This window comes from Trichechus manatus, unplaced genomic scaffold, assembly GCF_000243295.1.
Source record: "Trichechus manatus latirostris isolate Lorelei unplaced genomic scaffold, TriManLat1.0 scaffold00216, whole genome shotgun sequence".
In the NCBI taxonomy this organism is placed as follows: Eukaryota; Metazoa; Chordata; class Mammalia; order Sirenia; family Trichechidae; genus Trichechus; species Trichechus manatus.
In genome coordinates, this window is record NW_004444152.1 from 1,065,570 (window position 1) to 1,081,969 (window position 16,400).

Genomic DNA, 16,400 nt, shown 5'->3' on the forward strand with positions numbered 1-16,400 from the left:
GCCCCCGCCGCTGCTGCTGCCGCCGCCTCCTCAGGGCTCCGGCCTCCTCCAGGCCGCGCCGCTCGGGCTCCGGCCCAGCGCCCGCCGCGGGGCACGTCGGGAGATGCAGTCCGCCTGCCTTGCGCGTTGCTGTCACCGCCCTCGGCCCGTATAGAGAGCCGCGTGGTACGCCGGGAAATGGAGTTCACAAAGGCCTCAGAGCAGACGGGAGGGACGACCGGTCGCACTGCACGCTGGGAAATAAAGTCCTGGGAAATCCATCCGTGAACTGCAGCCGGCGGAACCTGAAGCATTTTGGGAACTAGAATCAGAGCCCCCACAGTAATTACACTGCGGCAAAGGCGAGCCCCGAGAAGTGCCTCAATAACGTAGTCGCAGGCATTCCGTCAGTGAGAGGTGTAATTAGTAAACCTGATGCATGCCGGGAAATGGAATCCAGCAGCGCGCTTGCTATTAACAGTGTATACCGGCGCCAGGTGCACACTGGGAAATTGAGTCGGCGCCGGTGGACTCGCAGATATGGAACCAGGGGCAAACTGGGAAATGGAGTCGTCGCCACGCCCTCACCGCATTGCGGATGTAAAGCAGTTCCCAAAGCACGCCGGGAAATGGAGTCCTGTGTGGTTCCTCAGCCCTTCAGTGGATACTGCAGTTCCGGAGATAGGCTACGAAATGGAGTAGGAACGACCTCCCCCTCCTACGTACGCTAGGCCGCACTTCCTGTCGGGAAATGTAGTCGACACCAAGGCTTCAGCGCAGTTGCTACAGGAGGAGTGGTGGCTTCTGGGAATTGAAGTTCGAGGTAGCCTTCCCATTGACGGGAGGAGTGGGGAGGAGGAGAGGAAGGTTGTCACTAAGAGCTCGAAGCATGCTGGGGAATAGTCCCGGCCGGATGCTGACCTCTGTGTGAGACGAGACCGCAGAGGCTTGCCGGGAAATGGAGTCCAATGAGTACTACGGTAAGAGCGTGCGCGAAAGGTAACAGATGGCAGTCCCCTTGAGATACTGAAATGTGTTTCAATGCCTCCTTTTCTATCCCCCAGGACCCAAGAAAGTGCCAAAGTCGATCGGGGGATGTTGGAAAACTGAGTCCGAGCACTTAAGTTCCAGGTGTCCTTATACCAAGGAGAAAAAGAAAAACGTCCCTCTTCCAAAGGACTTGGGAAACAGTCTCTTAGAACGTAGTCTCCGGATATAGTCTAGCTGTTTCTAACATAAGTCGCACCAGGAGGCTGAGCCGAGCGTTAAAAGAGATGAAAATAAAATTTGTCTTTAACCCCCACTCAGTTCTTTGCGTCCTCCCGCTTCCTAAGTTACAGGATGCCGGAGGGCCCAAAGGAGCTCTGGTGGTGCAGTGATTAAGCCTTCCCCTTCTACCCAAAGGTCAGTGGTTGGGAACGCATCAGCTACTCTGCGGCAGAAAGATGTGGCAGTCTGTTTCCGTAAAGATTTACAGCCTTGGAAACCCTATGGGGCAGTTCTACTCTGTCCTATAGGGTAGGTATGAGTCAGAATTGATTCGACGGCAGTGCGTTTTGTTTGGTGTTCCCAGTGCCCGAAACAGTGACGCCGGCTGCAAGGAGTAGCCTAGGGTTTGTGTCCATTGAGTGGCCCCATTTATCGATTAATGGGAAGGAGAGTAGCCTCAAAGTACGCTGGAAAATAGAGTTCCTGTGTGTGTGTGTGTGTCTGTGTGTCTGTGTGTCTGTGTGTCTGTGTCTGTGTGTCTGTGTGCGTAAACTAGACTGAAAGCGCCCTTGGCTCCTCCCACCTCTTGGAATGGTGGGAAATGTAGTCTCTGCTTCACTCTAATCCAAGCCTGAGTTCATCATACTAACTGTTCTGCTTTTTTCTGAAGCCTAAAGAAAATCCCGTCCACTCGGTGTGTTCCTAACCGTAATTCCCAGCGGACACAGAGCCCTAGGGCGAGATTGCCCTTAGTGCTAAAACCTTTTCGGACTACATTATCCAGAAAGCAAAACACGGACACGTTCCGTTTCTTTCTCAACGCAGGAGGCTGCATCCCGCACAGCTAGGAGCGTGTGTTTCTGGGAGTTGTAGTTTCTTAGCCAAGCGGCCCCTGCTGCCCTCTGACGGCAGCTTGGGATCGAAAAGTAAAAATCTGAACCAAGCCCCAAGGCCTGGAGAACACACTGGACTGGACAGAGAAGGCCAGCAAGGCGGGCAGAGCGGGGCAGGGTAGCGGCGGTTACTTAACGGCCAGAACATACGCATTGGGCTCCTCGTGGGCAACCGCCGCCGATGGTATTGGGGCTCCTGGGAGTCTGAGGGTGATGGTCTGAGGGAATCTGTCAGGATGTTTCTAGGGGCTGAGAACGTTCGTAGATAGGTGCTAGGATGCGTTGTGTTTTTGAGGGGCCTAAGGGTGTCAGGAGGGTTTGAGGGGAGTCCCTGGAGAGATGAAGGAGTCTTTGATGGGCTATAGGCACCTGAGAACAATTATTGGGGACAAGTAGAGAAGTCTGAGAGGACTGTAAAAGGTCTTAGGCAGACTGAGAAACTACTGGTGACTGAGGGATCTCTGAGGAACCTGAAGGGTTGAAGGATGGTTGAGAAGCATCAGGAAGGTGCTTTAGGGGTCTTTGGGGGTGCTGGGGGCTATAGGTATGAAGAAGGTCTCTGATGGGGTAAATGAATATGTGAAGGATCATGAAAGATCTATAAAGTACTTAATACTTGGAGCCAAAGACTTCAGAGGACATGGAGCGAACCAAGGGTGTCTTGCAGGAATTTAGCATTTCAGGCCTGTGAATGGATTTAGGTGGGTCATTAAAGATTGGAGGAGCCGCTTGGAGTTGTCAAGGCCAGATGCCAGCTGACATCCCTTCATCTAGAATCAGGGACAAGAAGGCTGGTAGGACCGTAGTCTAATCTGGAAGAAGCAGTTCTGGAGCTGAAAACTTTTTAATCCATTTTAGAATTGGTTAGCAGTGTTTGGAAGGCACTCTTCAGGGGCTAAGGGTCCTACTCCCCTTCCCCCAGTGACATCCCCCTTTCTCCATCACCCACCACCAGTAACTTCTCAGCTGCATCTCTGTTGCTAGGAGACGTGCCTCAGCCCAACTTCCAGAAATAACCTAGAGAAGCCGCTCCCAGTGGCCCCCACCCCAGGGAGTGACTTACATCACCCAGGAGAGGGAGCAGTTGCCCACAAGCCGCCATAAGTCGAGTCTGGGTTTCCTGCCAGTACCCCATCCCTGGATCCTCTTCACTACCAACCATTATCTGGGACCACCCACCCTGGGCTGGCAGGAGATGAGGTTTAACGGAGTGGGTAGCAGTTGCCCAATGTTCCATCCCTCTCAGGCTTGCACAGGGTGCGGTTTCACAGTGAAGCCAGTCCATCAGACCCTAAGCCCTGAATTATGTGGCCTTGGAGAAACCCCTTCCCATCTCTGAACCTCAGGGACCTCACTTGCACTGAAGGGGATGGGCTTGTCTCTAAGGGAACTTCTGGTCTGGATTTCTGATTATTTCATCCCTGATCCTACAGGGGTCTCCAATCTTGGCTTCTAGCTTTATCCAGTGATCCTGAGTCCCTGATCTTGAGCCAACTATCTTAGCTTCAAGGAGGAAAACTGAAACGAGTTGTTGAAAGAACACTGGCTTTGGAGACCTATCTCATTTTGAAGTCCTGGCTCTGCTTCCTACAGCCACTTGGCCTTGGGCAAGTCATTTAACTGAGCTGGATGCCCCTCCCTTGTTGGGTGTTGAAGGAGACAAAACACGGCAGCTCCTAGCTAGGTGCTGGACATAAAGTAGGTCAATGAATGGTTAACTGTGGTTATTGAACCAGTCCCCAGTCCCTTCTCAACTTGCTGGTTGGGGGCATTTCCCCACGGTTTCACCTAAAGATCACTAAGGTACTTTGTAAGGTCTACATTTCAAGGCACTTCAGGACTTGTCTCCCAGGGATTCTGATTTGCTTAGAAGTGCCCTAAGGAGAGAGATGTGGGCAGGATGCTAGAGGCGGTGCAAAAGCACTCCCTGGCCCTCACTAGGAACCTGGGAGTATGGAAACTCAGAGTCAGAGAGGAAGGCCATTTCAGGTGACCAGAAGAGCAAGAGCAACAGGGTGGCGGCAATGAGTCTAAAGCACTTTCCAGGACCAGCAGGTCCCCATGGAATAAAGCAGCAGTCAGATACAGGGTCAGTTTGCTGAGACTTGAATGATTTCTGAGGTCAGGAGGTCACTTTCCAGGCCTGGATTTGACCCATTCAGACCAGGCCACAGATCCACTGCATGTGTGGGGAAGTCCAGGCCTGTCTTTGAGAAGCAAACCAAAGCTACGGCCCGTGGTGCCTACTCCCAGCACCCAGGACAGATCACCACATCAAAAAGGTCCCAAGTTTTATTGTTTTGAATACATTCTCCGGCAGCCCCGCCCTACCCCCCACCCCCACTCCATCCCCAATACAGAATAAGGCTTGACCACAGCCCCCCACCCCACCCCAAGGGCCCCAGCTGGGAGGCAGAGGGGGTTTCCAGTTTGGTTTCAGGGCACCCCCTTCCCACCCACCCCCAACCCGCCTGCCCATGGGCCAGTCCTAGGAGCAGCTGGGGGTGAAGGGGTTGGACTGGTGCTGGGGTGGGGAGTGGGAGAGGGCTAGCAGGCACTTGTAGAGATTTGTGGCCCATGGGTGGTACCCCACACCCTCGTCCACCTCCCACCACCCCCCCATGGAATTTTTGGTTCATCATAAAATTGTTCCTCCCTCCCCTGCTGCGACCTTGTGGGGTATGAGAAACCCAGGCACTCATGGCCCCTGGAGGGGCAGGGAAGGCAGGACTGGGGCCGGGACCAGCTGGGGGGCAAAGTGGACAAGCTTGAGAGGCAGAGGACAGGGAGACACGGCTTTACTTCCTAAGTGATTGTAATAAAAAAGTTCCTGGGTGTTGAGGCCAAAGCCCCGGTTCAAACAAAAATTCCCCGGAATGGAGGTGGCCCCCTTACCTCCCCAACCTCTCCCTCCCTCCCTCCCACCACTTTGCCCAGAGCTTACAAACCCACAGAGACAGGAGACAGCCCTGGGCACCCACCCACCCCCACCATTAAAAAAAAAAAAAAATGGAAGTTTTATACAAAATGTGGGGAGGGGAGAGAAAGGAGGCGGGAAGAGACTAGAGCTGCCCTCACCTCCAGGGCATTGGGGGGCAGGGGTTAAGGCAGCAAAAGAAGCATGGGGGGGACACAGTCCCCGGCCCACAGCCCTCAGGAATCACGGTGCTCCAGAGAGAGCTGGGCAGTGGCATGCTGGAGGTCGGAGCTCACCAGTCTTGGGGTGAGGGGCCCCCCAGCCTCCCCGGGCCCCTCCCCACGCACCTTCTTGTCCTCTCCCTCATCCTCCAGGCCACCAGCGGTGCCCCCACCCCCCTCCAGGCGACAGTCTTCACTCCAGCGCCGCTTAAAGCGCAGCTTGAGGGGCATGCACTGGGCTGCCCCAGGCGCCTCGCCAGGCTCAGGCTTGGGGGGCGCAGGCGGGACGCGGGGTGTCTTGAACACCTCCCCATCTTCCTCATCCTCGTCACTGATGTCAGTCACCTCCACCTCCTCCGACTCGCCTTCTGAGATGGGTTCCACCTTGATCTGTGGCGGTGGCGGTGGTGGGGCCAATGCCCCCGCCCCCTCACCCAGCCGGCCTGAGCCGCCACTGCTCTTGTCAGCGCCGGCCGGAGCCTTCTCCCCAGCTGCCCGCTGCCGGCGTCCTAGTGGGGGCGGCTGGAGCTTAAACTTGAACGGGGAGGAAGAGGAAGAAGAGGTGGACGAAGCCGAGGAGGGGACCGGTGGGGTCTCGGGTGCCAGGGGCGGCAGCGGGCACTTGTCAGGGCGCTGGGGCTGGGGTACCACCAGCCCAGGGTAGTGCAGGAAGGCGCGGGGACTGAGGTGGTAGTTGTAGACACTTTGGGTGTGGGCCTGCAGGTACCGTTTCATGTCCTCAGGGCTGAAGGAGAAGTGGGAGCCTCCCCCTGAGCCGCTGGGGCCCCCGCCGCCACCAGGATACATAGGGCTCAGGGTGGGTGAGGGTGTGTAGGCCAAGTGGGTGGGCGTCATGGGCAGTACCGGTGAGAGCTGAGGGGGCAGCAGGGAGCCAGGACCGGCCAGGGGTGACACAGGGAAGGGGCTGAGGGGCTCAGGACCACCCCGGGGCCGGGGGTAGACACGGAAGACACTGGGGTCATGGGGCAGGCGGGCTAGTGGGGGGCCGCGGAAGGCACCCAGCTCCGGAGGGCCAGGCGGTCGGGCCCGGGGGTCCTCTCCCAGTGGCTCCTCTAGCTCTGATGTGCCGTCACTACAGTCACTGACCGAGCCACGGCCCAGGCGGCGGGCTACCACAGCCGAGAAGAGGGAGGATGAAGATGAAGAGCAGGCCGGTGGTGACCGGGGGTCCTCAGTGGGGGACAGCACCTCGGAAGGCGTTGAGGGAGGGAAGCGGAAGTGGCTGCCACCCGACGGCACTGGTGGGGCACTCTGGGGCACAGCACCCCCTGGCAAGAGAGGGAAGACTCGGTGTCAAGGCCCCTGGCCTAGCCTGGACAGACAGATAAACCCTCTCCTCCCTCCAAGGCCATGCCCACCAGCAGCCCCTGAACTCACCAGCCAAGCCCACATCGATGAAAGGGTAATTAACCAGCACCAGTTTGTTGAAATTGAACTTGTAGGTGAACCGTTTCCCCTTGGTCTTGTGCAGAATGCGTTTGTTATAATAATAGCTGTGGGTGTAAAAACATACAGTTGGCATGGGCAGTGGCACAGGACCCAGCTCAGGATGCCACACTTTGGCATGTGCTTAAGTGCCACTCACAAAGGGTTACCATGACCCCTAGGCCACATGAGAGAAATCAAGTTCCCGAGGGTGGGGACCATCTCTTCCCTCAGGTCTGGGCCAGGCAAGAGGCTGCACCCACGGTTTCCATCCTCAGGACACCCCTGTATTACAAATGGGCTCAGAGAAGGCTTTGGGCTTGCCCAAGGTCCCACAGCTAGAATTTGGCAGTACCAGGAGTCAAACCCAAAGCCTGTTCCCATGAGTCAGGGGCTCCCCAACATTCCGACAGGTGGGGACTGTCCACTTCTGCCCAGGGCCCTCTGGCCCTCCTCACCGCAGGGCCCGGCTCAGCTTGTCATAATTCATCTGGGGCTTGCACTTGCGGACACCCCAGAGCCGAGCCACCTCGTCGGGGTCCTTGATGACGAACTCCCCGTAGTCCCCCTGCCAGGCGATGACGCCCTGGTACTCCTCTTTCCGCAGCAGCTCCAGGATAAAGTGCCACAACTGGATCTGCCGCGAGCCAGGGGATGACTCCGGCTTGTAGGCCCAGTCCGGGAAGGCAAACCCTGGGGATGGAGGCAGGGGGGTGGCCCCAGGTCAGGATGCCAAGTCCAGACTCTGGGTCCCACCCCAGTGTCCACCTCCTACCCTGACCTGGGGAAATCCATCTCCCTGTGACCAAGTCAGGACCTGGGTTAGAGAAAGACAGTGTGTGTCTGTGTGTGAGGGGGGCTAGACGGGAGCTGGGGGGAGGGGAAGCTGGAGCCTGCTCCGGCGACACCGGGAGAAACAGGAAACCGTCGGCGGCGGGTCCTGGGGCCAGTGCCAGGGGGCCAGGCACCAAGCCAGGCTGGAGGGCAGGGCTGCCAGTGGGGGAGGGGCAGGAAGGGGCGGCCGACAGACACACGTGGCCAGGCGGGTTGGGGTGCGGGCCCCCCCAGAACCCATCCCACTCCCATTCAGGGCCAGTTGCCCCCTCCCAGGACTTCTGGTCCCCTCCTAGGAACATAACTATCCCTCCAAGACCTGACAGGAGCCCCTACTCCCAACTCCCACCCCAAGACCAGAGAGAAATTTTTTTTTTCTTAAAAGGACCAGGAGGGGTGGGGTGGCTGGTTGACGATGAGGTCAGCGCTTACACACACAGAGGCTTCTGTCTTCCCTGGAGAGTGAAACCCAGACTGTCTGAGAGCGGCCCCCCCAAGCCCTGGACCCTCCGTGCTACACTGCTCTCCCCAGACCCAGGCATCCGGGCCCAGCCTGCCTGCAGCCACCACCCACCCCCCTGCAAAGGCCTTGACATTGAACAGGCACCCGATGGAGCCCTCTTCCCCCTTCTGCCTGCTCATCCTCAGCTTCTCCCCTGCCCACCTGCCTGCCCGCCCTCAGCATTAACCTTGGCTAGAGGTTGGTGGTGGGCTGCCTGGTCCCTGGAGAGGGTGGGCAGCCCGGGATGGGGGGGCTGCGGTTGTTGTCATTTCCCAAACCCCGGGGTAATCAGGGACCATCAATAATTCAGCACTAGGCAGCCGGTAATGGAGGGGTGGGAGGAGGGAAGGGGAGGAAGGGAGAGAGAGAGGGAGGGAAGCAGGGCAGGGGCCCTGGCGTGCCACTAGAGAAAAAAAGACCAAGGTGGACAGATAAAGATAAGCTGGGGTCCCCAGTCCCAATGAGGCTGCACAGGTCAGACACCCACCCTTGGCCTCAGTTCAAGCAGGTACCAGCCAGGCCTCCAGGCAACAGTGAGCCTCCTCCAAAGACTCCACCCCAGTCTGGAATCTAACAGAGGACCAACCCTTTCCTTTGGGAACACTGGAAGAGCGGTTCCTCTTCCCACAGGGACTACCCCCTCCAAATCCATACCTTACTCTAACCACCTCAGGGAAGCAGGCCCTGACCCTGGCCCTGGGTAGACTAGTTCCTGCTCCGTCCAGAAGTCCCAGCCCCAAACCAACCCCTCAGGGCTCCACGGATATGACTGCAGCTGGTCAAAGACCCAGGTTTCTGCATTAGCAGCCCCTGCTCCATTCAGAAGTTAACAGTTCCTGACAACCCCTTCCAGGGGCGCCAGCATCCCCCCACCTTGGGAATCGAAGTGTTCACCCCAAATCCTCACCCTGTTAAGAAACCTAGGCCCTAGGTCTCCCTTGGCCCAGAGACCTTCAAAAACACATGACCAAACCACCAGCTCCATGTACCTTCCAGCCCCCTCCCAAAAGCTCCTGGTCCCCCTCAGGGCCCCAAGCTCCATGCTACTCCCACCTCAGCCCCAGCTGGGCTTCCAGACCCAGGAGGGAGGCTGAAGCCCCTGAGACATCAGTCTTGGGGTGAGGGGGTGTACTGACTTCCACCCTCCCCCCAAAATTAAAGCCACCCTTCCCATCCCACCCGCCCCAGCCTCCGTGTCCCGGTAACCAAGCAACGTGTGTGCAGCGACAGTCCTGGGAGCGGGGGAGCAGGAGGCTAAAAATAAACTTTGCAGAAGAGAGGGAGTGAGAGAGACTACATGCAACACAAAGGGAACTCGGAAAGGAGGTGGGGGGGGGCCTCTGGAAAGGCCTCAAGCCGCATTCCGGGAGCTGTCCCAGGCCCCCTTGTGAACTCTCCTCCCTGAGCAACCCCACAAGGCCGGCACCCTGGCTCCCACTCCTGGCAGGGACCCTCCCCACTCCCAGACCCACCCCAACACCGGCTTTCCTCATCGGACACAGCATACACGAGGGCCTGTTCCCGGGTTTGGTAGAGAGAATGAAGGGGAGGGGGTGACGTCAGGGTGTCTCAATGGGGCTCTGTTCCCTAGTCCTTGGAGCCAGGAGCCAGGCACGGGCAAGGGGAGCATGTGTGAGTGTGTTGTGTATGGCTCCACGTGCTAATGCAGGAAAACACCCGGGCGTGCACCAAGAAAGCTTGGGGGTGCAGGACCTCTGGGGCATCGGGGTACAGTGAGGCAGGGGAGAGCAGCCGACAGAGAAGGATCCAGGAAACTGGGAGACAGGCTGTGCAGATGGCAGCAGACAGACAGGAAAGGCCTGGATGGCAGGGTCCCAAAAGGCACACCTGGGTCCCACAGAGGCTGGGTAGCGATTCTCCCAGACTATGGAAACTTGGGGGGGCAGAACTTCTGGGCACCCTCAACTTCACGTGACTGCCTAAACTTTTTTAAGGGACCATGGGGGGTCGGAAGGGAGGAGTGGTGGTAGAGGAAGAACACGCCAGCCTCCTGGGGGGCCCTACCACCTCCCCCACTCCAGGCAGGCCTCGATGGCGCCAGAGCCGGGAAGAAAACAGGAAGTGGGAAACAGCCGCGGCAGTGGAGAGAGGGGCCGGGATGGAAGCTCGGATGCAGGGGTGCACAGCGGCCGGCCAGGAAGCAGACAAACCGACAAACCGATCCGGGGATCACTCCAGACCCCCGCCCTCTCCCCCAGCCTGGGAGCCCACACACGGCTCGGCCCCTAGACAGGGTTGGGGGAGTGGCCCAGCCGGTCCCACCAGGCGAAGGCCCGTAGCGGGGAGGGAAAAACGAGGCGGGGTTGTCTGAGCGCCTCGGCCCCTTCCTCGGGCGAGGGGAGGCTCCTGCTGCCCCCAGGGCCCAGCGGCCCGGGAGCTTGTGGGAGCCGGGGAATAAGTGGGACGCAAGTGACTGACCCTACTGAACTCCGCACCCCTGCCCCACCCCCAGCCCCCCTCCTCCCGTCCCAATCCCCAGGCGCCGGAGCCGGGCCTGGAGCCCTTTAAGAGCCGCCCCCACCCGCCGAGCGGGGGGGGTGCGAGGGCCGGTCGGGGCACACACCCGCACACAGGAGCCCTAGTCGCGGCCGCCGCCGGGGGAAGGAAACAAGTTTGAACAGCGGCGCCCGACCCATTCCCCCTCCCCCGTCCCCGCCCCAGGCCGGATTCCGACGGGGTAGACGGGCAGGGGGCGGCTGGGACCCCTCCCCCCCGCGGGCTCCAGCGCAAAGTCCAGCTCGCGCGAGCCTAGAGGCGGCGGGGGAGGGGAAGGAGGAAAGTCCGAGTGGGAGGGGGGTTAATCCCGCTGCCCCCCGCCCGTCGACTGAGGGGGGAGGGGAACCTTGGCCCCCTTAAGGAGGAGCAAGTTGGCGGGGAAGAGAGGGGCGGAGAGAAAAGACGGGCCGCCGAAGGAGAAGCGATGGATACGGGAGGGGGGCGAGGGGGGGAGCCTCCGCGTCTCCCCCCACCCTCCTCAACCTCGGGCCCCCGGCGGCGAGGGAGGAGGATACCCAGCTCTCTCCCAGAACCACCTTAAAGCCGCGCGTTCTAAGGTCGGAAACAAAAAGTTCCTTTTTCGAACGTTCGGGCTGAGCTTTGGAACTTTGCGACTCCGCGCGGGCGGGGGAGCGCGGAGCCGGCGGAGACGGGCGGGGGAGGGGCGGCGCAACCCGGACCCCGAGTCCCGCGCCCCCCACTCACGCCCTCCTCCTAGAGGAATTCCATATCCCCCTAAACCCGGTGCGGGGCACGCGCCGCCGTGAAGGTCACGGGCCGGACCGTTCAGCGAGGGACTGGGGATAGCAGGCCCTGTGAACAGCCCCCCCCCGACACAGCACACGTCCCGGCCCCCAGAGTGCAACGTGACAGTGGCGAGAAGGAAGGACCCCGTCACCCCCGTGATCCCGGGAGTGAGGGAGAGCCCAGCTTGCGGGGTCCGGGAAGTGAGAGAGGACCAGGATCCGCAGCACCCACACCATTCACCCAGGAACTGGGGGTCCCAGGCAACACCCCCCGCTCGCGCCGCAAGAAGCAACAAGTCTGGCGTGCTGGGGGTCCCCCAGAACTGAGGACCACTCGGGCTCCCCTAGACGCCTTAAGCCCCCCCCAAAGTTTCTCCGCCCGGTCTCCCGGGGCAACAAGTCTCCTCCACACGTGCTGCCCCCGCCCCCACCTGTGTCCGCCGGGGTCTTCATGCTTGGGGGCCCGGGGCGAGGCGCCCCGACTCCGGGCCGCAGCTCCCGGCGCCCGCGCTGCCCCCTCCCGTCCCGCGCCCGTCGGGCCGCCCTCGCCGCCTCACCCGGCCTCGCCTCTCAGAGCCTCTCCCCTCCCCGCCACCGCCTCCCGGGTTAATATCGCACTCCGGGGCCGGGACGCCCACGCCCCCCGGCCGGCGACGTCACCGCCGCGTCGCCATGGCGACACTGCGCCCGCCCCCTCCTCGCGCACTCACACATACACTAGCCAGCAAGCAGCCACTGAGGACCGGCCGGCTGTGGGCTTAAAGGGGCCGCGCGGCGGGGGAGGGAGGAAGGAGGGGACGGGGGTGGGATAGGGTCCCGGGGGTCATGACCCTTCTCCGAGGCTCCAAGTCTGCAGATAACTTAAGTCCTCGGAGCTCGCGACCTGCTGCCCCTCCTGCCTACGCGGGATCCAGAGTTTCTTTTGGGGGCTCGTAAGAGGTGGGGGATACCTTCTAAGTGGGGTCAGAAACTTTTATGGGGAGGGGCCGTGGACATTTTGGAATGAGGCAGAATCTTCTCTGCAGGGAGGCGGGGTCAGGGCCTTGGAGGGTGATCAAGATCTCTGTGTTTCCCCGCTTGGCCTCACTCTGGCCCCCAACCCTGAGCCTGAGTGGGGGCAGCTGTCTAGGGGTGGGGTGGAATGGGTGGGAAGCATTTCCCAGCATCGGAAAAGGGGAGGCGGCTGTGCCCTCCGCTCATTTGGGGATGGGGTCTTGGCTTTCCTGATAGCCCCAGTCCCAGCTGGGGAGGAAGTGACCAGAAAGAATGCATTCGGGAGCCCCCCCCATCCCCAAGCTGCAGCTGTCCTGGGGAGACGGCTGGCGCCGGAGGTACCTCCACCTCCACCACTGGGGCAGGGGGTTCCGGAGGTGGGGCCAGGATGCGAGGGGGCGACCAAAGTCTGAACAAGTGTGCTCCCACGGGGCACTGGGGGGTCGCCAGGACAGAGGAAGGCAGGGCTTAAGGATGAAGGCCAGAGCACAGAAAAGTGTTAAGTCCGCTCTCTCGTGGCCAGGAGGGATGGATAGAGGCTGATGCTCCGGGAAACAGGAAATCAGAGCACACAGATCAGATGGAGGCTGGGAGCTGGCAGCAGGGTGAGAGCAAATAGCAATATTCACAGCCCGAGCCTCAAAAAAGACTCTGAAGTACCAAAGAAGGGGAGTATTGGGGGGCGGGGGTGTTCTGAGAGTACTGAAGTCCAGAAGATGGGCAGGGAAAGATAGGCCACAGGGAGGGAAGGCCTGGGTTCTTAGGGCTTCAAGCTCAGCCTCCATCACATAGACCAGCCCTCAGTAGAGCCTCAGCAAGTCTCAGGCCTCCTCTTTGGAGACACCCAGGCCTCCAGGGAAGCGTCACCCCCCTGGGGAATTATGTAACTTTGCCTACGGACAGTGCAGCTCCCCCACGGATATTGTAACCCTCTGGGAGCAGCGTGGTCCTGCAATCATCATCATCATCATTGTGATCATAACCGCTCCTGAATTCGGAGAATTCATGAAGTGCCAGGTGCACTGGGCCAAGCACTGTCGGGGGCATTTTACTTAATCCTCACAAATCCCAATGAGGGGAATTACTATCCTTATCCCCATTTATATGGTTGCTATGGGTCAGAATCAACTTGACGGCAATGGATTTGTTTGTTTTTATCCCAATTTACAGAAAATGAGGCTCTGAGAGGGTAAATCAGTCTGCCAAACTCATACAGCTAGGAAGTACTGGAGCCGGGATTCTAACCCAGATCCATCTAATTCCAAACCAACACTATTAACCATTATGCTTTAAAAACCAAAACCAAACCTGTTGCCCTTGAGTTGATTCTGACTCATGGCAACTCCATGTGTTACACTGTAGAATTGCTCCATAGAGTTTTCTCGGCTGTAATCTTAACAGAATCAGATTGCCAGGACTTTCTTCCACAGTGCCCCTGGGTGGTTCAAACTGCCAACATTTCAGTTAGTGTTGTTGTTGTAGACAAATGCAAACCATTTGTGCCACCCAGGGACTTGCTCTTATGCTTTGTTGTTGTTGTTAGGTGCTGTCGAGTCATTTCCATATCATAGCCACCCTGTGTACAACAGAACGAAACACTATCCAGTCCTGCACCATCCTCACAATCATTGCTGTCCTTCAGCCCATTGTTGCAGCCACTGTGTCAATCCAGCTCCTCAAGGGTCTTCCTCTTTTTTTGCTGACCCTCTACTTTACCAAGCATGATGTCCTTCTCCAGGGACTGGTCCGTCCTGATGACATGTCCAAAGTACATGACACATGAGACGAACTCTTGCCATCCTCGCTTCTAAGGAGCTTTCCTTCTTTCAAGACAGATTTGTTCGTTTTTCTGGCAGTCTATGGTATATTAAGTATTCTCCACCAACAGCATAATTCAAAGTTATCAGTTCTTCTTCGGTATTCCTTATTCATTGTCCAGCCTTAGCTTGCATATGAGACGATTAAAAATACCATGGCTTGGGTCAGGAACGCTTTAGTCCTCAAAGTGACATCTTTGCTTTTTAACACTTTAAAGGTCTTTTGCAGCAGATTTGCCTAATGCAATATGTTGTTTGATTTCCTGACTACTCCTTCCATGGGCGTTGATTGCGAATCAAGTAAAATGAAATCCTTGATGACTTCAATCTTTTCTTCGTTTATCATGATGTTGCTTATTGGTCCAGTTGTGAGGATTTTTGCTTTGTTTATGTTTCCATACTGAAGGCTGTAGTCTTTGACCTTCCTTTGTAAGTGCTTCAAGTCCTTTTTGCTTTCAGCAAGCAAGGTTGTGTCATCTGCGTAACGCAGGTTCTTAGTAAGTCTTCCTCCAATCTTGATGCCTCATTCTTCCTATAGTCCAGCTTCTTGGATTATTTGCTCAGCATACAGACTGAATAACTATAGTGAAAGGATACAACCCTAACGCACACCTTTCCTGATTTTAAACCACACCATATCCCCTTGTTCTGTTTGAACGACTGCCTCTTGGTCTATGTACAGGTTCCACATGAGCACAATTAAGTGTTCTGGAGTTCCCATTCTTCACGTTATCCATAATTTGTTATGATCCACACAGTCAAATGCCTTTGTACAGTCATTATGCTTTACCACCTCCTTATTTTCCCCAAAACAAGATAGAAGTTTCATAGATAATAGGTCTGTAACAGTCCCAGTGGTCTGTAACAGCTCTGCTACTTCCTATCTGTAACACGGGTAAGCGAGTTCACCTCTTTGAGCCTCAGCTTTCCCCATCTATAAAATGGGAACATTAACAGAGCCCACATGATAGGGTTATTGTGAGAAATCAGGGATGTGAAGTAAGTACGCAGTACATGCTGGTTATAATTATTAGCAGAGTGAACTATATACACGATGGACAATGTGAGCACCCCTCATCCTGCAGACTCCAACCAACTGTAAACAATGCACACAGCACCGACAGCGTGAACCCATTGGCGTCAAGTTGATTTCAACTCATAGCGACCCTATAGGACAGAATAGAACTGGCCCATAGCATTTCCAAGGAGCGGCTGGTGGATTCGAACTGCCAACCTTTTGGTTAGCAGCTGTAGCACTTAACCACTGTGCCACCAGCTGCCTATTAATAGCATAATCCCACCCGGCCCGGTTGGCAGTCGGGCAGCTCAATCCCACTGTTATATGAACACAACCACAGACAGTGGGCGTGCGTCCCGAGAGTGTGAATCGTCCACAGACAATGTGAGTCCCTGATGAGAATGTTCCCTGGGCAGCGTGACCTCCTGTGGTTTGTGGAAACCTGTCCATACCCAGTGTAACCCTTATTGTGACTCCACCACGGAAATGTGGTCCCTCTGGGATAGTTCAGTTGCCTCATGAACACCGAGACCCACACCCAGGAATGGTGAACCCCACCGTTTCTGTGTAAAACATCCGACTCCTAGCAACCCTATAGGACAGAGTAGAACTGCGCCATAGAGTTTCCAAGGGAAGGAACCCTGGTGGCACAATGGTTAAGTACTTGGCTACTTACTGGAAGGTTGGGGGTTCAAATCTACCAGCTGCAACACGGGAGAAAGATGTGACAGTCTGCTTCTGTAACAGTTACAGCCTTTGGGTCACTGTGTCAGAACGGACTTGATGGCAGTGGGTTTGGGTTGCTTAGTTGTTATTGTTGAGAATATACACAGCAGTACATACAGCAACGGTTTCTACATGTACAGTTCAGTAACACTGATGACGTTCTTCACGTTGTGCGACCACTCTCACCCTCCTTTTCTGAGTTGTTCCTCCCATTAATACAAACTTACCACCCCCTAAGGTTCCTGTCTAATCTTTCCAGTTGCTGTTGTCACTTTGATCCCATGTAGACAGTTCTTCAAAGAGCATAATCCTCAAGTGGGTTTGATTTCGGAATCTTTATGGAAGCACATTGCCACCACCTTTCTCCTGCAGAGCAGCTGGTGGGTTCGAAATGCTGACTTTTCTGTTAGCAGCCGACCGCTTAACCACTGTGCCACCAGGGCTCCTTCACAGGTACCTTACCTTACTCGTTGCCATCGAGTCAATTCCAACTCATAACAACCCTGCAGGACAGAGTAGAACTGCCCCATAGAGTTTCCAAGGAGCGCCTGGTGGATTTGAACTGCCAACTTTTTGGTTAGC

The 16,400-nt window shown here is 57.1% G+C and overlaps 1 protein-coding gene across 3 annotated transcripts; it reads right to left on the reverse strand.

Annotated features, from left to right (window-relative positions):
* Positions 1–3,728: 3,728 nt before the first annotated feature.
* ERF (ETS2 repressor factor) lies at positions 3,729–11,882 on the reverse strand. 3 transcript variants are annotated; one of them, XM_023742773.1, is made up of 4 exons: positions 11,822–11,882; positions 7,124–7,358; positions 6,618–6,733; positions 3,729–6,508 (listed from the first exon to the last, which is right to left on the reverse strand). In XM_023742773.1, exons 2-4 carry the CDS (start codon positions 7,153–7,155, stop codon positions 5,235–5,237), a joined length of 1,422 nt encoding a protein of 473 aa, XP_023598541.1. In that variant the 5' UTR covers positions 7,156–7,358; positions 11,822–11,882; the 3' UTR covers positions 3,729–5,234. The 3 variants fall into 3 exon arrangements, with proteins under 3 accessions (XP_023598541.1, XP_012414662.1, XP_004388815.1); XM_012559208.2 differs by lacking the exon at positions 11,822–11,882 and adding an exon at positions 11,260–11,342; XM_004388758.2 differs by having other exon boundaries at positions 4,360–6,508; positions 11,696–11,882.
* Positions 11,883–16,400: the final 4,518 nt, after the last annotated feature.

Bases quoted from the DNA above. Each gene is read 5' to 3' on its own strand.
- ERF (XM_004388758.2), bottom strand. From the start codon at position 11,717: ATGAAGACCCCGGCGGACACAG. The intron at 7,359-11,695 runs GTGGGGGCGGGG...CTCCATCCCCAG, and splicing joins GAAGACCCCGGCGGACACAG to GGTTTGCCTTCCCGGACTGG. The intron at 6,734-7,123 runs GTGAGGAGGGCC...TTACACCCACAG, and splicing joins AAGCTGAGCCGGGCCCTGCG to CTATTATTATAACAAACGCA.